Source organism: Leuresthes tenuis, unplaced genomic scaffold (assembly GCF_036924035.1).
Source record: "Leuresthes tenuis unplaced genomic scaffold, fLeuTen1.0.hap1 SCAF_21, whole genome shotgun sequence".
Lineage (NCBI taxonomy): Eukaryota > Metazoa > Chordata > Actinopteri > Atheriniformes > Atherinopsidae > Leuresthes > Leuresthes tenuis.
Window position 1 is genome coordinate 24,944,797 of NW_027325375.1, and position 22,763 is coordinate 24,967,559.

The 22,763-nt window shown below is 40.4% G+C and overlaps 1 protein-coding gene across 5 annotated transcripts in view; it reads right to left on the minus strand.

The window, feature by feature from the left end:
• The window catches only part of abr (ABR activator of RhoGEF and GTPase), a 114,755-nt gene that overhangs the window by 25,484 nt on the left and 66,508 nt on the right, over window positions 1–22,763 (minus strand). For all 5 annotated transcript variants that reach the window (XM_072375725.1, XM_072375722.1, XM_072375723.1 and 2 more), the window contains 9 exons: window positions 22,329–22,469; window positions 21,856–21,977; window positions 19,496–19,664; window positions 17,796–17,915; window positions 17,451–17,526; window positions 17,206–17,310; window positions 13,175–13,249; window positions 8,962–9,059; window positions 8,745–8,876 (listed from right to left, as the gene is read on the minus strand). In XM_072375725.1, the coding sequence (XP_072231826.1) occupies window positions 8,745–8,876; window positions 8,962–9,059; window positions 13,175–13,249; window positions 17,206–17,310; window positions 17,451–17,526; window positions 17,796–17,915; window positions 19,496–19,664; window positions 21,856–21,977; window positions 22,329–22,469 (1,038 nt within the window). The remainder of the gene's footprint in view (window positions 1–8,744; window positions 8,877–8,961; window positions 9,060–13,174; window positions 13,250–17,205; window positions 17,311–17,450; window positions 17,527–17,795; window positions 17,916–19,495; window positions 19,665–21,855; window positions 21,978–22,328; window positions 22,470–22,763) is intronic.

Consider the following 22,763-nt stretch of genomic DNA (forward strand, 5'->3'; position numbering starts at 1 on the left):
ACAGTGGAATCTCATGGGAAATGATAGACTCAACAACAAGTCAAAGCAGTTTCAGTAAGCAGAGTTCTGAAAACGTGATGCAACGGGTTGCAGCACATACAGCCTGTACATGGAAGTGAAACATTACCAAAGGTCAGTTACATTCCACAGTACACCGACATGTGTCCACTTTCTTTTGCATTTATATTGAACAAAGACAAGTCTTGTTCTACTCTAATGAACTCCTCAAACCCTTTATGACTTAAAAGCTTTCCAAAATTCATGTAGTATTTATAACAAGGTGTTTTACAACAGTTCAGGTAAGTATTTGATTAGTAACGTAAAACTTACTGACTTCAGCAAGGACACTGATAGAAATAAAGGTGTCCAATGACCACTCCCCCACTGTGCATCAGGTCATGCTCACAAAAGGATTAAAGGTCAAAGTCTACAGGCTAAAGGTACTATTAGAGGCCTCTGGGCTATCTTTACAGCCCCCTAAAAGCCTGGGAAAAATGCTCATCAGTGTATTCCTCTTAGCCAACAGATTTAATTTCCACAGGATTTTCTCTTCTGTCTTGTCTTAAAGGTTTATTCTAGTTGAGGCTTATGAAGATAGTTCAATTAGGAGATGAGTAGATGACTCTGTAACACTAACACGTAAACTCAAGAAATAACAGCTGCAGTCACCTACTATTTCATCAAATTATGTGGATGGAACACAAGCTAGACATCAGTCAAGAGACTGTACTTTGGACTAATACCACTATGATTCATCACAAAACAAAAAGGCATTCTGCCAGTTTTTTACATTTCTGAAGCAGACCGCTGTCCTTTCCACCATATCTGCAGTTCCTTGAAGAAAACAGACCTCATACAGGCCTCACGAAGGATCAACCATCCTGCATAACGAAGTGTGGAACCACAGTGCTCAGACTCAGACCTCAGTATTTGCCATGTGGAAAGTATCTTAGTTCTTGAACAATCAAGTCTAAACAAACAAGTCAGGAGAGTGTTTCAACAAAGTAGCGTTTGAGCAAATGCTACAGCTTCTCAACTGTCCGACCCCATTGCCAGATTCTCCTGGGTAGTGTGGGGTTCAACATGGAAGTCCTGAGTGTATTTTAGCCACAGATGGATATTCATCATATCTTCCCACTGCAGGAACTGTACCGACCACTTTAAAGACAGAACAGACTCGCGAAGCGGGGACAAAGTGCATCGCTTAGGCTCATTTACTTTAATATTGGCCAGAAGGCAGCCAACATCAACAAGAGGGAAGGGTGTAGTGTGTGTGTGTGTGTGTGTGTGTGTGTGTGGGGGGGGGGGGGGGGATATTCTGGTCTCACTGGGAATTGGAGAATAAAGAAAAAACAGAGCTGCATCTAATGGTCAGGGACTTGGTTCTGCCAGTGATGTGAAACCTGATTAGGAAAGAAAAACCAGTGAAACACTGAGGGGTGTCTGTGTAAAGCTGCTCCTGGTTGGACATCCTTTTCTGCTCTACGTAGCTCTACAATAAAAATCATCTGACGTTTTCCTAATAAACAAGAGGTCTGAGACTAGCAACTGACATGCAATGATTCATGTATTTTTTTGCTGTTTTGACTAAACAACAAAATCACATTTAGATTACATTATGCTGACTGTTTCATTCAGATGAAAATTGCAAGTTTGCTTTTTATCTATTTCAAATTATTTTAACAATTTAAATATCTAAAACGACAGGTAAAGATGGTGATTGATTAAAGGGCACACCTCCTATCAGATGTTAGCAAACAGGACCCTCATCCATTGACCACACAGGGATTGAACAGACCCAGAGCCATGGAGGACCTTTGATAATCCACGAGGCAGAGCCTTGCAGTTTGCTGGCAGGCATAACCAACCATGAAATAAGCTTTGTCCCTCTGAGAGTCAGACTGGGACTGCGATGAGAGGTGTGAGGTGATTCTCTTCCCACAGTGTCATCTGTTGTCAATAATTCCACAGCTTGAGAACAGCCAGGGGGTGTGTGGATGTCAGGTTTATATGTGAATAAGAAAAGGAGAAGAATAGCCTGAAACAGAATCATGTTTGCTGGAATGTCCCTGGATGCAAAGCAAGAAAATGTGCTCTCAAAGGGAACACGGGGTGGAGCCTAATCAGCGGATTTGACTAAAATGTATTCTGTCACCATTTATTGATTTGCTGGAATCTGGCAAGGAGCTAAACATTTTAAATAAAACAGAGAGAGTTTGGGGAGAGGCCGTCCTTACGTCTCAATGAAACAATGAGAGAAGCATATTTTAAAAACAGCAATGTTAACAGATCCTGATGTGGCACAAAATAAAAAAAAAACCTAAGCTCAGTAGACTAAGAGGCTCTCATCCTTCGCTTGATTTTATATGGATGCAGAATTGACAGCCTCCGTGTTCAAGCATCTGAAATGCCCCTTCAGACTGTTACCAATTATTTCTGAACTCTGACTCTTCCACAAGACAAAAGGGGGCGGTAGTAAGTGCACGGAGAGATTCACGGTGCATCTCTGGAGAGCATTTAATTTCGCAGGCTGTGATGAGCTCCTTTGTTCTCGCTTTAACTTCCAGCATCACATAATTGGCCACCATCTGGGGCTCTCATTCCTATTCCCTTCCTTCATCTTTCTTTACCCCTTTTGTTGCTCTCCAACTGCTCTCGCCACATGTGCTACATATGTATGTTCATGGTAGGAAATCATACATCTGTTGTAAATCTCTTATACTTCCCTGAAAGATTATGTAATGTTACAATGGGGACAGACTATCAAGTAGGGATTCACTGAAAGGGGGTGTGTTTGTGCTTTTTATGGAGAAAAAAAAAACAGAATGACATATGGGGTGGAATGACAGAAGACAATGTGAAGGAGGTCCCACAAAGGTCCTCAGGCTTTTATGTGGCCTCTTCACATCGTGGCTTAAGCCGTCTTTTGGTCTCAGTCATCCAAACGCTACAGAAAAAGCTCCTCTGCTTCTCTTTTCCTGCACAGATCATAGTTCACAGTCAAAAGTTTGTACAGTGATGGTTCCCAGAGGATGAATTCTACTGGCTTTGGTGACCCCTTTTTTTCCCCTCCCTCTTGCAAAACCATTAAGTTATATCCAAAAAATGGATGAATTGCCCTGCAGCTTGGTCCAGACATTTAGGGCTCCTCCCCCCAGGATAAGTTGGAATGACTCTGGTGACTGCTTAATTATTCATCTAGTGCTATCATCAGGTCAGGATGCAGATTGAGAAGTCTTTGCCAAGATATGTCTGCAAAAGAGATTTCTAGATCTGAAGAGCCTTCTTTTTCATGTTAAAGAAAGATTTAATAAATATAAAAATAATAAAAAAATAACATTTGCCCAACACTTTAGCTCAATCAGAAAAGAAGGATAATATCAGTGATGACGAAGCAGATAAGTCTGAAACATGATCTTTTAACTGTCTAAGCTCACCTCGACCTCAATAAGACTAAAGAATTTGACATTTTGCTGCATTAAAACAGTCTAATAATAGAATCCTCACTTCCAACTTTTCTTGTCAGACCATGAATATAAGCAAAACCCAACATATGTTGATGCCATGCATTTTGTCTTCATACTCACAAACAAAGCAGATTTGGCAGATCAGATGCTTTTCCCTTTTTTCCCTGCACATTTGCACAATCTTATAGTGCATGCAGTTATTTAGGGTGTGCGCATCCCAAGTGGCAGGGAGTGAATGCTTTAAGTGGGAACAAAGGCTGTCTATGTGAGAGCTCTGACAGAAGAGCACCTTTGTGGGGAGATGACATGAAGAAATATTTCTTTAAAAAAAATCCATCAACAGTGCTATCAGCTCCACTGATCAAGGATCTACTGATGAGGAAATCAGTTTAATTGGGACTCCTCATCAACAATACTACTAAAAAAAAAAGCCTAATGCTAAACTCTTGAGGGGTTTGAGAGATGAGACTCATTAAAAAGAATACTCAAAAAGAAGCTGCATAGTGCACATAATGACTAAATATGAGGGCTTGGAAGCAACAGTGTCGAGGACAAGGACTATTTTTGTTGTCTGTTTTGAATGAATGTACAAACTCCATCTATCTTCAACCCCATCCCAACACACAAACACACACCTAGCTAGAAAATGGAGCTAATAAGATAATAAACAACAGATAATAAAGCAGGCTGAAGCTATTGATATAATGTATTACCCCTTACCCAGTTGTGTGAGTATGTTAGACTGTGGTTTGCCCCCAGGGTGGCTGAACCCACTCAGCAGAGTCCCATCTGTTAAAGCTGATGACAGCTTTTTGTGCCATTGCGTGCACACAGCTGCAGGGGGTTTGTAGGGTGGAAACAAGACTGATAGCAGCCTCTAATGACAGAAGGCAGAAACAAAATAGATGACACCATGTATTAGATGCTAATTTATATGTATATGTGTCTGTGGGCAAACACATACACACACATCCCCTTTACAACCTGCATGTTCAAAACAAACATGGCATGAAATGCCATCACCCTGCATGGCCTAGAGGAAAGACATTTTTAAAGGAAATGACATGCAGAAAACAGGGCTGGGAGTCCTGGGCATAGTTTCCTTAAAAGAACAAAAGAAAAAACATACATTTGCCTCCATGAGTGTTAATGATCTGCTGAATTTCATTGTTAAGACTTCCTGATAGTGGTATGGCATTTGATCCTGTGTTTGAGTGATCAGATCTAATTCTCTGATGGTCAGACTGCTACTATTCCCAACAACTGCACCAATAAACCCTTCACAAAGCATGTAAATGTCAAACTTTGCATCTAATGCTTCATGTAGAGGAAAGAGCTTTGGCTTTTAAGTGGGAATTAGAGTGCACACAGATGCTTGAGTCAAACTTTACAACCCTCCTGCACCCACAGTTTTGCATTACAGTAACAAGGAGCTAATGCATGTAGCCCATGTAGACCAATGTAGCATCCCTGGCTGCTGAGGATGAGGTAAGAGCTGCCAGGAACCAACAGCTTCATCATCTGTTTGTGTTTTTGCACCTAATGCCCAATTTCTCTGGCTCTCATCATGTAAAGGCAGTCCAAACTATCAGGTTCCTTTTATCGATGCTTGGAAACCATTTTGCAATGGTCTGTTCCTGGAACACAGCAATAAAAACAAGCCCCAGCATTGTGTCCTGAGAGCCGGTGAGGTGGTTTGCCTCTGCTGGGGACATAACTCTGCTGGAGATGCTACATTCTAGAGAAATAATAAGATTATCAGATGTGAGATGTGGCGATGTGATATGGACAGGAAACTGAGGAGAACATGCAGATCCGATACACTGTGAAGAGTACAGCACCACGTGGCGTTGGCCGTGAAAAGTTATATGATTTCAGCAACATGGTTCCTAGTGATGTGTGGATTGCCATAAAACAGCCACTGCTGCTGCTTAAATGGCTGACAGGATTTACACAACAATAACTAACTTGCTCTAACTTACCTTTTCACCTCAAATTGTAAAACTCTGCTCTAAAAAAAACAACCAAAGATGTCAAAGTAGATTCCTGAGAAACACCTATGGAGGGAACTCGTTTCATCTTTTCAAAACAGTCCCAGATAGAGCAACAGAAACAGGCTAAATGACTGCGGGTCCTGTGGGTGTACGAAAGACAAATTCATCCACTGATAAGACAAGAAATAAAAGCCCAGGAGAGGATGGGAGGCTCAGTTACCAGATGAAAAACTTACTGAATCAGGGTGATATGATGAATTTCTGCCACGCAAAGCACCGCGGCAGTTAACCTAAACCGTTACATAACCAGTCATCTGAAGACAAGAACTGCAAGAAGTCTCTTTGGAGACCTTGTTCAGCATGTGAGGCAAACGAGGGATTAAAGGACAAGAGGATGTTTCAACTTTCCCCTAATAGTCAGTTCAGGACTTTATTTTGAGTTTCAGCAATACTGAGCACAACCCTGGCAAGCAAAGTTTTGGAAAGAATCACACAATTTGAACTTAAATCTTTTACTTAACACCAAAAGCTATTCAAATTTCCAGTTTGCAACTGAGTTTACGTCAAGTGTATAAAACATTTGCTTAGCCAAAGGCCAACAAATAGTAAAATAGATTTCATACACTGGAGGCAAAGCTTTTCCAAATTGCCTTCACCGAGACATTTAGGAATTACAGTTTGAAAGACAGGAGGAGTATAACCCCCTTTGTTGCCATTTAATGGAGGATTAGCCACATGACCTCAGAGGTTATCTGCTCGGGGGATGTCAGGCCGGTGGAGGATTGGAAATAAATGCTGGCATTTCCCATATGGACAAGCAACTCAATCAAGCAGACATATGTGCGCTATTATAGTTAAACTTTCTCTTCGATAAGCTTGTGGGTTTGTGAGTGTCACACACAATGTACCCTCTGTATCTCTCATAACGCTGCACTGTAATTCACAGAAAAGAATGACAAAATGCCTGAAAAAGTCATGGTAACTATCAAATCAAAACTTCTGACCCAAGTCATGGCATCTCCTGGTCACAGAAGCGCTTGACCTCCTCATCAGTAACAAAGTGAAGTAACAGCAGTGGGTCAAAAAGCAAAACTTTAAGCCCAATGCCCATTTACGGTCAGTCCGTATTCCGCAAGCTTGTTAAATAAATCAGAGGGTCTCTGGAGACGAAAGCAAAACACTGAAGGCTCCTAAACTCAGCTTCACCAGGAAAGCAAACAGCTCAGGTCCCAGTGTAAGTCTCTTTAGGTATGCACTCAGCACAATACTTGGATTCCTTTACAGGCATATCCATACAGCAAGACATATCTGCTTCATGTGTAAAACACAAGTCCTTCCATGTCTGAACTATTCATTAACACTGTACGGGCAAAGAAAACAAGCTCAGGATTTCATCTTGCCTTAGTGATAATAAACCCACTCAAAACCAGGCAGAACTTTAATCCTCCTGGTTCGTGTGTTATATGTTCATGCATTCAGAGACTTAAGATGGTATATTTGGAGATACATTGCATAAGAGGCCAAATGTAAGTCACATCATGGGAATGAGAATGTACACAGCTAAAGTTACTACAGTATGGAAGTTTGTTTTACCACCTGAATCCTGGTAAATTTGTGCCTGAGATACACTATTCTCATCCTCTGAGAATCTCAGGGAGTACATGCCATTCTTCACCCCTCCCCTTCACAGTGAGCCAGCAGACACGCGGCCTATTTATTTTTATTTTTATCTTTTTCTCGGCTGTTGTTGGCTGGAAGCGGATGTTCCCAGCAGCAATATTTTACTTGCAGATTGGCAGCCGTTTCATTAAGGGTGGGTCTTACTGTCAGATAAGACAACACTTGATCAGCGATGAGCTCCTCTAACTTGCGGTTTGTGAAATAAAAGAGTTGTTCCCTTTTAATTATATATAAAAAACAACCTGAGTTTAAACCATTAATAAAACCTATTCTGTATAAAAGCTACAGAAATAACTGCTTAAATGAGATGCTATGTAAGCAGAAATGTTTTTTCTACATGTGAGCCCACAAACTGCACATGCAGACATATGAACAACTTTAATCCTCTGAGAAGTACCATTCTTTAATCAAGAGTTGACCCACTAAACCCAAAAAACAAAGCAAGGTAAAATGAGTTTGATAAACCAGGTTTAAGTCCTAAACCTTTTACTGATTCGAGCTTGGCAAAGACTCATAGCAGTCAGACTGAGGACATATGAACTGAAAGACAAAAGGATACCACAGTATGCATGTGTGGCACAGCCCCGCTTTCTTTTCCTTTGCTTTTTACAGGGTATAAAAAGCAGCAGTCAAGGACATAAATCATCACACTGAACGAGAAAAGCATAAAAAGCGGTGGTGACAAACAGGAAATACTAGCATAAACATGTACTGGGTTCTATTTTTCCATTCAAAGCCTGTGTGAAAGATATATAGCGGGAACTTTTGTCTGAAACAATAACATATTTTTTTAGATGAATCCTTTCCTTTTGATTGCAACTTTATGGGGATGATTCATGTTTGCCCCACATTTTTTATATCTGAGACACAACCATTCCAAGCAAAACTTGCCACACAAATGTTATTCTAGGTGCAGAAGTCACACACAAATCTTTGAAACATTTAACTGATTTCAATATTTCTTTCAAGTGTAAAGCATGCCAGAGGGAGGAATATAAATGAGCAGCGACAAGTTCACCTCCAGCACCTGACTTGCGCCACTTGAGAGAAACATAGGGACGTCATTTAATATGAAGAGCATTTCAAACCCTCACAGGTGACCCAAATAATGTGAAGTTCTATCAATTACAGGTCAGCAGAGGATTAAACTCGCACAGCAGAACTTTAACTGAATAGCAGGAAATTGACAAGAGTCAAGCTTTACTTGACCAAATTAATGCTACCAAGAAGTTCTGCAAAATGGAAATATGACACCTCAGTGGCCTGTTCTGTTAACCATAAACAATGAAGCAAAGTGGAGAACAGAGTTAACAAAAAAAAAAAAAAACACACTTTCCATTATTTAAAAGGGCTCTGAAAGGAATATTAAAGGAGACTGATTTCTCACAACAACACTGGGGAAACCCCCTTTAAATAAACTCTCAGACTATTATCCAACCAGAGTCATTACAGGCCACCAATATAAAACTGCTCCATTGTGCAGTAAGGCCAGACAGCTAATTAAAATGAGTCACATGGAGGGAAATCTCCCCAAGAGGACAAAGACATCCCTCTTTGTGCACGGTCTATTTTTGTGATGGCCTGTCAACAGCTGTCTTCTTACCTGGACCTGTCCTTTCCCCATGATTTTGTCCACAATCTCGTTGTCGTCCTTGTTGAGCATGCTTTTGTCGTAACACTTCTCATAGCAAAGAATCCGCAGGTACTGGGAGCCCTCCAATTCGATCTCAAACTCCTGTGCAGTGACACAGATGCAGAGAGGGACAATTACATAGATGCCTTCGCATCACACTGAATAAGAAGATGTGTTTGTGACTGACTTCGTTCCACTGAGGCTCTGTGGTGTCTCTGAAGGCTCGGGTTTTGGCCTTGCTGACAAAGTATCCAAACGAATCCACTTCAAGGGTGCAGTATAAATCTAAAAGGAAAGAATACAGAGTCTGTCAGATACAGATATTACCAAAGAGTTTAAATTAAGAAGAGTATTGCAAACATTTTGAGTTCTTGTGACATCCACCATCTGTATACACCTAAATGTTGTGTGCTGTTCCCAGAGCTCATAGGAAAAATGGGCTCGTTTTCTCCAACTAACAAGAAAAAAAATCCAAACAAACATTTGAGAGCTTGTATATTTGGAGTGGAGAGGAGCATTGCATTGTAACTTATCAAAGTTAAAATGCAGAGAGCACTGTTGAAGAGAAAGTCTTAAACATTGTGTCACAAGTAATCATACTCTAAAGAAAAAATGTTTATAACCATTCACTGGACTCACATTCCATAGTGGCAGTGCATCAATGAGTCATCTGGCTGCAAATGTGCAATAAATAAATACTTAGAAGATGTAAAAAAGGTTGCGTTTGACCAAAGTAAGACAGCTCTTTTTCAGTTTGTCCATACGTTATAGTTTGTCAGTGGACAGACATCAATCTCATGCTTGTGTACACAATCAACCCCCTGAGTCCTCCTCCGCTCTCAACATCCTCATTCCACAGCCGTCGCTCCGCTGGGATCAGCTAACACTCGGTTCCTACACGGAGCAATTAAGTCTCTTAATGTGTTTCTTTAATGGCTGCCGAAGCTGCTCCTGCAGACAGTGTTACCGGCTGTCTGTAAAGTGTCTACAGCCTGTCCTGTAGCCTGGACCTGGTCCTGTGGGGGTTACCTTCGTCTGACAGCATGATGGATGGGTTTGAGATCTGACCTCGCACCGGGACTGTCACTACGACTGGTGTGAGAGAAGATGGGGTGTGGGTGATGGTGGTTAAGGGGCCTACGTGAATCTCTCATTCATATTGACAGACAAACTAATGGAATTTGCATCAAATGCAAAGTCATCATCAGAAATTAGTCTAACCTGAGCCTGAGTATAGAGAGATACCAACCACACCTCAGTGAGCTTTGACTGACAGGAGTAAACACTCACACATGCATCCATATAAAATAACGAAACTATACAGTATTGGACTCTCATTCCATCTGGTTCCAGTCCTTCTTTGTTTGTTTTCTCTGCATCCTGAAAGGTTTTGGCACTATTGCTTCCAATGAGGAAGAGATTAGTAGCGGTAATATAAGGGAAGTTCAAGAAAGGGGAATTCAGCACAACCATCTGGGGGATATTTCTAAAATGAAGCAATTATCGTATACTTCCGCTGCATACGGAAGCATAACAGCTTATGGCATTTACCTCCGGCTTCAGATCCCACATAGAAAAGAAAAAACCCTAAAAGCTTGCTTCAGTGAGGGGATGCAATGACATTTCAGAGTATCAATAGTGACATAGCTAATACATCATTAAGAATACGGTTCCAGTTCTTTTTTGACACTTTGAGCAGAAAGGCCAATTGCTTGAGACACCAAATGTCATTTAATGAAGCTACATGAGCATAAGAGGAATGTATTCATACTCCTGAGACCTCTAGTTCTCTAAAAGTTGATTTCCTCTCCATCTGAAACAGGTTAATGTGCCCTGAACCAAAAGCTCAAACACGGACACAGAGAGCATATTTAGAGCGGCGTTTTGTGTCCTTTCACAGGATGCAGAAAGACTTTGGAAAGTAGGATAGAATTCCATGAGTTTTCATTTTCCTGGCAGGTCACCATGAGGCTTAGACTATGAGGGGGATAAATTGGTCAGCATGGGGTTTCTGACCCTTAAATGTAGGGGGTTAATGGATACCATCCTCTTCCATCTCAATTAGGCTAGGAGCGCAGCCATTGTGGTATGTGTGTGTTCTTATACAGGAGGCAAACTTTTGCCCAAGGCTGCTAAATGCTTGGTCAAACTGCGGGTTCACAGAATTAGGAGACAAGTGATAACCAGTTAAACTAATCTGTGTCTCTACAGTTACAACTTACAGCCACGAAAAGGGCTGTTTGTTTGTAAGTTTTGCTTTAAGGCATCAGGAAAAAATATTACTTTTAGAGAACAAACAAAGTAAACAGAGAGCAGGGAGAATCTAACGGTTTTCATTGAATCCAGAAGGAGAAAACTAATAAAAGCAAGGCAAACAATGAATGAGAATACACAGTCATGGCTGGATTTGATTTCACACAGGAATTACAGGAGTCATAAGAAGCCCCAACAGCTTTTGCTTTAAATCTTTTAGTGAACAGTGGGGAGTGACAAAACTGTTGGTTCTGAAAAGAGCATAAAAGCACTGTTAGAGCAGAAAGCTCATATATGGCTTTCATTTCCCTCATAGCAGTTGTCCCAGTCTCCCTAGGTGATGTTGGAAAAGCTTGCGTCCTTTTCTCTGGTCCCCATCTTATCTGGATCTGTACTCATGGTTCCTACAGTTCATACTGCAGCATGGGTCGTAGAAAAACTGTTGCAGTCACCGGCTGAAGGAGGAACAATGCACTCTCACTGACACTTAGACATGCATAAAAATACACTAAGAATAATTTGACCTGATCCGTTTCCCACTTTTTTACTAGGTCATGATTTTCATTTTCATAGGATTTTTGGAAGATGCTCAACTCTCAGTTTTCCCACTGTGACCCAGTTAGACTAACTTTGCCCTGGGCTGAATTCAAAGCCCCATTCCCACTGCAGAGAGATTGTTGTGACAAAAATAACAGCTCAAATAAGATTTTATGTTGCAATCACTTTTCAGAGTAATAAGGGACCAAAAAAAAAAGGAGCGGCTATTTTTGAGTACTCCAGGACTTTTCAACAGTTGAAAACACTGAAAATAAAACTGCTGTTTCTTGTCACTACGCATATTCATTTGATTAGGTAAAAACCACCCTATACAGTAACAGAAACTATGCATACACTACTGTGCAGAAGTGCAGCACCAAGATTTAAAACTAAAACAAACCATGTAGGCTGAATTATGCAACATTTACATTAAAAAAACTAATCCAATCTTCAAGTTACACCTGGAGAACAGTGTAATTTCACCAATTTGTGTTACTGGATGGAGTTCTACAGACAGAATTCAGTATTTTAAACACATTTCTCCCATTAACTCTAATTTTAGGGCTATTATAAAAATAAATATGTCAGAGCTGTCATAAGCAGGACTCTATAAAAGACATCAAAAACAAATACTTCCACATATTTCTCCAAGAGCTAAAACATACACGTCACAGTAGATGGACGTCAGGTATTCTAACACAAAGACTTACACAGAGGAAGAGATATGAACACCAATGTGACCTCGACACATACTGTACCCCACACCGACTGCATGACTCGCAGGCCCACCCTGACTCTGTCCACTCCACCAGACACGCCAACATCAAACCATATCAGCAAACCCACCCAACTTCCCTCCATGCATGCATAAACGCACACTTTCTTTATCTTGAAACCCGTCATCTCTCTGCACTCAGTCGAGGCTCACGCAGGCTTTTGGTGGTGATAGCTTTCCGATCCATTAACTGGGAAATTCTGGGGGGCAGCAAACATATACACAACTGAAGGCTGTCATCGTACCTGAAGAAATCCTATTTTTTTCCTCTCCGTTTCTTCCACAATTTGAGATTTGAACTAGTACTTGTGCAACAAAGGGCACAGAATGTACCGGAGCACCAGCTGTCCACTACTGTCCAAAACAGCCCAAGTGGTTTTCTGCCAACCACATCATAATGAACATTCACACAGAGATTTGTCGATACACAAAGGAACATTTGTGTAAGCAATGTTGGAGTGTATGAAAAAAAACACTACAGTTGCCCTTTGAAGGCTGTTGTACATGTATTCAGAGGGTCGTTCTATAAATGTGCCACATATGTTTTTGTTTCACTTGTGATGTCTGTTACATGAAGACATTGTAGGAATTTTACTTTAGCTTCCAAAGTTTCTCTGAGATGCTTCCTTCATGGATGGATGAAGGAAACGGATATTAACAGTTCTCCTTTTCCTTCATCCATCTCTTCATTTACCATGCTATGACTGAAACTATATGTGCTGGCTGCAGTGATTGACTGGATCATGTGTTTTGCTGGCAGACATATGCACAGAAGCTGGACTGTGTGTACAAGTGTGGGGAAAAAAAAAAAAAAAGCCGTTTCTGGCCAACTCACTGGCTGACTCCTTGAATCCTTTGGCAGAATGGACGATCACATGCAGGAAGCCGTACAGGCCAGGAGTTTCCTCATCTGGAAAACAAGCACACATAGCAGTTAACCCACGACCGAGAGAAAAATATAGTGACGCAACACACTGTATCTAACAGTCAGAAAAGGAGTTTGAGCTCAGAAATCAGTGCAACTATAAGCAGCCATTACGCATTTGGACATGCATGACCCTCCTGCATCCAATCTGTATCTGTGCATCATCTCTGTGCATGGAGAAACGAACAGAAAGAACAATGAAATGATCCAACTGTAGACTGTTGCATGTAAGGATTAAACTTCAACCAAATTTATGCTGTAGTTCCAACGCAGCAAAGATTTTTGCTATATACTACAAGCTTGAAAATAAACACAAAACATGACAAATGCTGCATTTCGTCACATCAACGTATTCAAGTAAGTTGTTTTCGTAAAATTCTGTCACGGTGACTGCTTTTCTGTGTTCCTGTGGGACAAGGTCACACCTCGCAGTCAGACTGCTATGTCACAAAGTCGTAAGATGACAGATATTGTAAGAAAATGTATAAAAACGGTGTAAAAATGGATAAAGAAATACATAAAAAACTATTTTTCCCAATTATTTCTGATTTTCAGTAGCTGAAGCTTCACACTGCAAAACTTCCTATTATCTGCTCTTGGGTTTAGTTAATACAATAACCACCATGTTACAAATGAAGACCCTCTTGTGAGCAGGAGGGATTTATTTAATAAACTCTGACATGTACATTTCTACACAACATCCTACAGTAACAGAGGGGCAGACATTTCTCTTCTTTTCCTTTCTTGCGTTGTCTAATTATTCACTCAAATATGTTTTTTTTTAATACTCTTTATTTAGTTTTGTAGTATTAACATATGGTAGACGCACTAAAACCAGAAAAGAAAAGCAAAGAAAAAAGGGGCAGAAATTCTTATGCAGCTGAGTGAACACTGTCCACGTCTTTGACTGGCGTCCATTTCCTCCAGTTTTGTTCAAAATCACCTGCAGATGAAGAGTAATTTTCTCCATTGCGTAGATCTCTTCCATAATGTCCATCCATTGCTTTGATTTTGGAGCATTACTTTTTAACCAGGTCCTGGTTATGGCCTCCTTATTGGCCACGATCATTATTCTGAAGAGGTTCCTGTCTTCTTTTAAAACGAATCCTTCAGAGATTGATCCCAAAATATCTATTTTGATCATCAGTTGAAATTGGGATAAAACCTATTTAGGAAATGGCTGAGGAAACTACTTACACTATGTGAGGATCAGAGATAAAATTAACCGTTATTAGAACTTCTCGGATCGGAATAAGACCACACATCATCAGTAAAAACAGTCTTCCAGCAGCTAAGCTGGCTGCTGGGTTGAGGTTCAGAGGCGGATGACAACCCCCCCACATCCCGCCGTCAGATCCATGAAGAGAACACATTCTTGCTTTGGTCGAGGCATGTGAAGCCTGGCTGTTTCCTGGTAAATAAACCATAATGGAGGGTGGCAGCACTACTCTGAGCTCCAGTGTAGACAGCTGAGAAGAGAGCAGTCAGTCCTCGGTGTTAACTGAGAGTGTGTGCCTTAAATATGCAACCTGGGAGTTTCACAGGGAGACGGTTCACAGGTTCAGCTTCAAGGGGGCCTGTGTGCTGCTTTGAGTCAAACAGACGTTTGTTTCTGTCACAATCTGACTTGAACAATAAATTGTTTGAAGCCGTTAACCAACTTGTGAGAACTAAACTTAATCATAATCATAGGAACCAAATAAAGGGGGTGGGGTATCTAAAAGGCTTAATCTCATTTAACTTTTTAGTTATGAGAAGCATTCCTCCACCATGTCGTATCCATTTAACCCCCGTTGAGCTCTTTGCATCACGCGTCACTGATATGTGAGTGCATGTTTGCTTAATAATTAGCACTGGGTCAAAGTCGAGACAAGGCTCGTTCTGACATCATTCATGTAGTCTACAGTTTTATTTTTAATAAATCATGTAAAGACAACCTGAGAAAACCATAATGGATAGGGGGCTTAAATGCACAAACTCAATCTATGTTTGTATATCAAACTATTGTTTGAAGAAAAGGTGCGATGTACAACCTTAGGGAGCTACTGTGTTTCCCACTAAACCATTCGTCAGGTCCGGTCCTCTGGGGCCACTGCTCTGCATGTTTTAGATGTTTCCCTGTTAGAACACACCTGATTCTAATGAAATGGCTCTCCTAGCTTGTCAAATTATGATGCATTAATCTGATCCAGGTGTGTTGAAGCAGGAAAACATCTAAAACATGCAGGGCAGAGGCCCCTGAGGACCAGAGTTGAGGAACACTGCACTAGACCCACTGCATCTTACACCAACACAAATCAAATCAAAACAGAGAGCAAAACCAAACTTGAAACTTTCAACAAACGGTTCTGCGTCTCAGGACAGCCAGAACGGTATCAACAGATCTTGTTTACATGTGAATGAAAGGCCAAAACACAGTCAAAAAGCTCATAGAAGCGATGCATCAAGAAGCTATTTTTTTTTTTTGTTTTTGTTTTTGCATTCAAGAAGATGTAACTAAGTATGATGTATGGAAATGGTCAAATTTAAATTCCACGAATGCCCACTTAAGAAGATTTGTGCCTGTTTCAAACTCATGAGAGTAAAGCTCTTGCCATTAGTTTAGCAACTTCAGACCGGTGAAATGTGTCTGACTTACATTTCTTTTTTCAAAAAGTTATTACAGATTTGTTTGCTAGTGAATGGAAACCCGGTGGTGTTACTGTCTATTTTCCTTTTAATAGGATCATAAATTACAAAATAAACTTCATGTTGTATCTAGAAGGCTTGAAAATCACTTCTGAGACCATAAGCCTATTAGAATAGCATTTACAGAGGCAATAACTTAAATGTGGGCTAATTCCTTACAGTCTGACTTCTACTGTATTTGCCCCTAAAGGAAAAGCCCTTTAATGTCCACAGGGAAGAAGGCATGTTTAAGGCACATCTACACCATCTTTATTTTTCATACCTGAAGGCTACTGCCGTCTTTAATCTGCAATCTATGGATGCTACACATGTGTTCAAGCAGCAAAGATTTGAAAATGAAAATGCAGTTAGACTTTTCACAGGTTTGTGTGACTAAGTGTAATGGTTTTATATGCATGGTCATGGGAGAAATGCTGATTAAGCCAGTTCACTGGGTTTTCTTTTGAAACTGCTTATACCAGTGAGCCACATTGTTCTGTTTAAACTTCTAACTTTTGATCTGAAACATACACATGTATCTGAAGTGTAGACTGAACTATATCATTAGTGGGATCGTGGATAGATGTCATCGAGAAATTTTAGGGAAATGTGTGGGAAGTTGAGAGCACAAAAAAAAAAACACTCCAGCGGTGACTTCTTGCTGCCCCTCAAAGTTAACTGAACTGGAAAATGAAAATAAAAACCACTTTAAAGCTATTCAATGTCATAACAACGGCTCAAAGAGAGATTCCAGTGTATAAGAAGCAAACGCGGTTCTTGTTTTTAGAATTACCCTAAAAAGATTAAAACAGTGTGCTTTTCAATGTATTGAAACCTCTCTGCTCATGTATGTGTATTGTCTGTGCATGTTAGACTCTAGTGGCATTTGAGGAGATCAGAGTAGGTCGGCCAGATGGCTTTAATGTCACCCCCCAGCCGCTTAGAGGAGTTGCAACGTGGAGATCTGGAGCAAAAACAAACATATAGAAGCTGAAAGCTCACTGCTGCCCGACACACTGTGTGGCAGTGACTGCTACGAGCAAGATGAGAAACATATTGTAACCCAGATTTATCTCCTACAAGGGCCCCTGTTTTCATTATGTGGCTTTTCTGTGCTGAGAGTGAAATGGGCACTTTTGTGTGAATTTACATTCAAAGCAGAGGAGAGAGAAACAAGAAACGGGAGACTGAGTGAGTTTGCAGGAAAAAAGGACAAAATTACCAAGTGTCCTAACACAAGAATAAAAGAGATCCTTTGTGTGAGTGTTTCTTACCATCTTTGTTACTGGTGACAGGAATGTTGTGGACAGTTCGGAGTTTGAAACAAGAGCTGGTCAGGACCTGGAGCTCTACAGAACTTAATACACATGCCTGGAGATCTGAAAGCAAACCAGTGGCTACAGTCAAACCTTTACTTTACTGTTGTGCAGGTGTTAAAGTACTTTAAAGGGAATTTTACTAAATTCTTTGGATGAAAAAAAGCAGCCAATAAAAGAGTTCTTTTCAAAGCCCAAGTTACCTTTCTTTTGGAGTTTCTGGATACTTTCCCTCCACTCTGACCTCTCATAGTCAGAAGAAAGGAGGAACAGAAAGCTCTGCATAAACAGAGAAAGAGACTTAATTAATACATCAAAGATATTGATAAAATATAAGATTATTTTCATTATTCAAATAATTTATGAAAAGGTTGGAAATAAAAAGCCCAGTGTTTCACAAGGTCAGAAGATTTATAAACGGATTTATAAATCTAAATCTAATCCGTCACAGAGGAGTCATTGAAGGTTCTTGAGTCCCTCTAGTGGCAGGATCTGAGCATTGCAGTTACGTGACCGCAGAGATTAATTTGATGACAAGAACGAAGTACCTTTCCATGTTTGTTGTGGATGCGGAAGGGAATAGTGGGGGAGTGCAGAAGCAACCAGGACTCCTGCTCATTCATCTTCTTCCTCAGACGCTCTACGCGGCTCTGACCCTTCGGTGCTTTCTGTGCAAACAGAGAGGAGCGAACAGAATAGAAATTAATCTACAGTTTAAACTGAGAAAAAAGGCCAACAATTGCAGTTTGGCATCTGAAACAGAATTCGGACTTTCAGAAAGAGCTGAAGGGGGATATGCGAGTTATTCTGAGTCATAACTCAACTCAGACCATAACACACAGATGTTTTAGGATCAAGCGTGACTCAGGGTAGGATACAAGTGCAGCAGATAATGCCGTCTCACTTTGATAGCTACTGCTCATAAGGTTATCTTTATTTAATTATTATTTCATATCACTAAAAAAAAAATCTGTTCAGGATCAGGTGGTTTAGTTAATACTAATCTTATTAAAACAGACAGAGTGATCAATAGACTGAGAATAAAGTCCCCACAGGCTGCTTCCTTGTTTTTGACATCCACTTTTTAGACTTTAAAAACTGTGTCACATCAAGTTTATAGTTATGGTTTATGACCGTTACATTTTCATCACCCTCAGTTACTTTGAATAACATAACAACATGAGACGAAATAATGTTGTTGATTCCGAATCAGCGAAGTGGGAGCTGATTAGGATTTATTCCAAAGAAAACCTGCGAGAGAATCTAGAAAATGAGATCTGTGCTGTGAGAGGATATGTAATTCAGGGGTCTCAGCTTCTTGTCAGCATAGAAGGTAAACAAATAAATACACAGCGTCTACCAGGAAGCTGTGAGTCAGAGCTTGCCAGGCAACAATCAGCTGAATCTCTCACTGGCCTCCTGTGACTGTAAATACCAGCAGAGGTCACTCACTGTGGGAGAAATTAACGCTGCGAGAGGGAATAACAGGAACTGTCTGCCTGAGGGTGGCGGTGTATAATTGAGCAAACTTGTAACTGTTGACAGCTTATCACGTACTATGCTTCAACCGCCATCAACAAGTGAAACAACAGAATGGCGAAAGCTTAAATCTTAGATGCAGATGTCATTTAATAAAACAACATGAGGAGGAGGAAGGAGTTTTTGTTTTGACATTGATTCGTGTCTTCTGTTTGAGGACCTATTTTATTCATATCAGCACTTCACTTTCATCTCAGTTTTTATGAACTCACAACTGCAGAAGCACATGAAACATAAACATGACCTCATCTCAGCCAAGACCAACAGAAAAGTGTCTGAGAAGGAGAAAAAGAAAGGTGCAGCAGTTCCAGTAAGGACCACTCACACAGGAAATTCTGATTCTGCTTTGACAAATAAATAAATGGCTATAAAAGTTTAAACAGACACACCAGTCAGACTTCCTATTTGTATGAACTTTTATGTGTTTGTGTTTCTTGTGACAACAGGGACCCAGCTGACAACTCATTCTAAGGAACCAGGGACCCACTCACAGATGAAAGGCTATTTCATAACATTTTCCTTGCTCAGGGTCTCTAAATTGTCTCCAAACTCTGCTCCTTTTGGCATTATTACAAGATTAAAGGAGTTTCAGTCCAGATGGGAGAGTTAAACCCACATTAAGTTACTCACCCTGTCTAAGCTTTAGGACGTTGGATTTGGATCCATATGCCGGGAGAAAGAGTTGGAAAAAAAAAAAAAAAAAGATTACCTTCTCTTTCTGTATCTCATTCTTTAAGGCCGAGATCTTGATCTTCATCTCCTCGATTTCATGCTCAGGCAGGACTTGGATGCTCGGGCAGGAGTCTGAGTCGTCCAAGGTTTGGAAAGTTAAATCAGCCAGAGGGATGTACCACTTGCACTCATACTGTTGATGGCGACTGCAGACATACACAGAGGAAAGGGGTACAAGGATACAGGAGGGAAGAAGGAAGGGAAAGAGAAATTACTACAAATCCACACAGGAAACCTTTTACTTTTTAAATTACTACAAAGCTGACATCCAGCCACACTGATTAGATGAATGACAGCACTGCAGTTTAAAGGCAAACCCATAGTTCAACTTTCAAATTTTTCTATTGGAAAGCCTGCTTTTTTGAAGGCTGGGCTAATTCTAATGAATGTAGCAGGATAATCAATCGTTTTCAGCCAATTATTCTTGTCACGAAGCACTTTCATGAAAATTATGTATGCAGAGTATTACTTTGATCTGGGCTGTGGAGACAGATGTACTTTGTTAATAACAAGACTTAAGATGATCATTTTTGAGAGCAGTACCGTCGACTGCTTAATACTGCCACACCTTTATCAGTCTGCTCACTCTCTGCTGTGTCCCTCGCACACAGATATGTCTCCAGATACTCTGAATCTTTTCATGGTGTTATGTACTGCAGATGATGGAATATCTAAATATTTCATAACGATGAACATTATTCTGAAATTGTTCCACAGACTATAGACACAGCAGTTTTTTTTAAGCTTTCTGAATCTCTGGCCCATCTTTACCTCTAAGAGACTCTGCCTCTCCAAGGTCCTCTTTTTCAACCCAATCATGTTTTAAACTGCTAAATAAAAGTGATAAATATATCTATAAATACTTGAGAGGTATCCGACAGCTGTAGTTGGTTGCTTTTTAGATAAAGGTTTTAAACTACCCAACAGTACATAAAAGTCATTATAACCAAGACATAAAACCTCTCAAGATTCTTTCGCCGGCATCATATATACCTTTACTTAAACAGAAGAGCAAAATTCATTTAGAATTTATTACTTTATATTTCTGATGGTTAAACATGGGATGGTTTTACTGAGAAGAGGTTGCATCTTGAAGTAACAAATATTTAAAAGGACGATCTCACTGCTCCCAATATGGCTCACAACCACTGAAATCACAGTTAACTATAAGCTAATATAGCTACTTCACACGTTTATCTCATGCATCAATCAGCAGAAACTAAACACTTGTTCCTGTCTTAGCAACATGAACAATTTTGCTTTTGGCGTCTTGTTAAGTTCTGTGCTTATGTTCAAGGCTTATTCAGTGACCTTATCAGCACATAAAAGATCTGCTTTTCGTTTTCAGGTATTGAACACATGCTAACAAAAAGGATGGGGCTATGTTCGATATACAGCTGGGGACAATTTAAATCAATCAAATGAACCCCCTTGTTCTTTTATACCAAACAGAAGAAAACGATTCATTGTTAATATGATTAATTCCAAAATGACAGAACAGAGAAAATAGCAGGATTCATCAGGGATTGAGGATGCTCTGTGACTTAACACAAGATTATGGGAGTTTCCAGATGGATGCTCAGCTCTGTGTGCGACTGTCGCTTGTAGATAGTATGCTGATAACTGTCCAGACCATAACAGTTGATTTACAGGTCTGGTAGTTATGGCAACACTGTGTGTATTCCTACAAGTGAGGGGCGGATAAAAAAAAAAAAAAAGTACTGGTAAATGAGAACTATCAACCACATGAAGATTCAATCTAGAAAACAGGAGAAGCTGAGATGAGTCGATCCTCTAAAAGGTGCCACTTAGTCTGCTGACATGTGTCACCTTGCGTACCACTTTCCAAAGAAACCTCTTCACCTGCACACTTCCAGTACATATGTAAAAAGAGGTCCCCATTTGGGCACAGTTGGGGGTTGAAATGTGCTTTATTAGATCGAGTGAGATACATTTTCAAAGGAATTACAAATCTAGCAATTTATGATGAGGTTTTTAAAGGAATTGTCTAAATTGCTCCACACTATAAATAAGGAGATTACACCTACACTCCAATTATGGCAGAGTGATGATGGTTTACCGACCGAGATCAAGACCGAGTATAATTTGGAAATTAAACCCCTAGTAAGCCCCATCACATGAAGTAAAGAGTGAGCTATCAAAGGGACGCCCCACGGGACCTCATATGTCCGCACTTCAAACCTGAGCAAAGATCGGACTCATCCATTGCGTTACACAGTTTAAGTTTGTTCCACAAACAGCTAGAAACATAGTGAGGAAAGTTCTAACAGTTTTTCAGCTTATCAGAGGACAAAGCTAAATGTAAGATGCACTCACCCCACAGCTGTCTTCTTCATCTTGGCACAGAGCAGCAGATCGGTGAAGAGGAAGACGTGTCGTAGCTTCCTGGAGCTTTCCGACACCTCCACCAGAAATCCATCCTTCACCAGCTGACGGGCCTAAGAGTTTATTAGAGGTCAAATGTTGCTGTCCCTCTATGAGGACATTCAATGATTGTTTAAATTTCCAAGTCAAAGAAAAGAAAATACACCCAACTTTGACCAAAACAGCTGGATGCCTCAATAATTGAGACTAAATAATAATAATAATAATAAAAGTGTTTTATTTTATGACTGTATGAAGAATGCCTTCCATGAAAAGGACTCAATATTCTATCAAGTTCAAAGATGCTTTAAAAAATTACAGAGAGGACATGAAGATGTGAACAGAACCGAGCGCAGCCCAATAATCACAAGGCTGTCGTCTCACTCATACTTTGCAACGATGTGATTCAGGTTTTGCACACCCACCTCTCCCTTGGGTGTCGTGACAGCAGTCCTGCGAGGGTCAATATCCTCGTTAATGGAGGAGAGGAAGTTCTGAGAAATCCGCAGGGCGTCCTGCAGGAGGGGGAAGTCTGGGTGGTCCTTAGGAGTGTGTTTCAGCAAGTCCTGCGCAAGCAAACAAACGTGTCATTCTTACTCTGTATTTTGCTGGGATTGGATTCTCACTTTCCAACCAAAAATAACCAAGAGTTTCTGATTCAATCATTCAATTTGATTTTTCATTCAGAACATATCTTCACTGCACGCACACAGCCTTCTTACTGAAAACTAAAGCAATCTGAAAATCTAGTTTCCTTATTTTTGGTGACGCTGCCCTTCAATGGTACAGCATGGTGACGAACACTGCAGCTGAAAACTGAAGCTGAAGAGGCCTTCCCTCCAAAATGAGCGAGCCAGTTT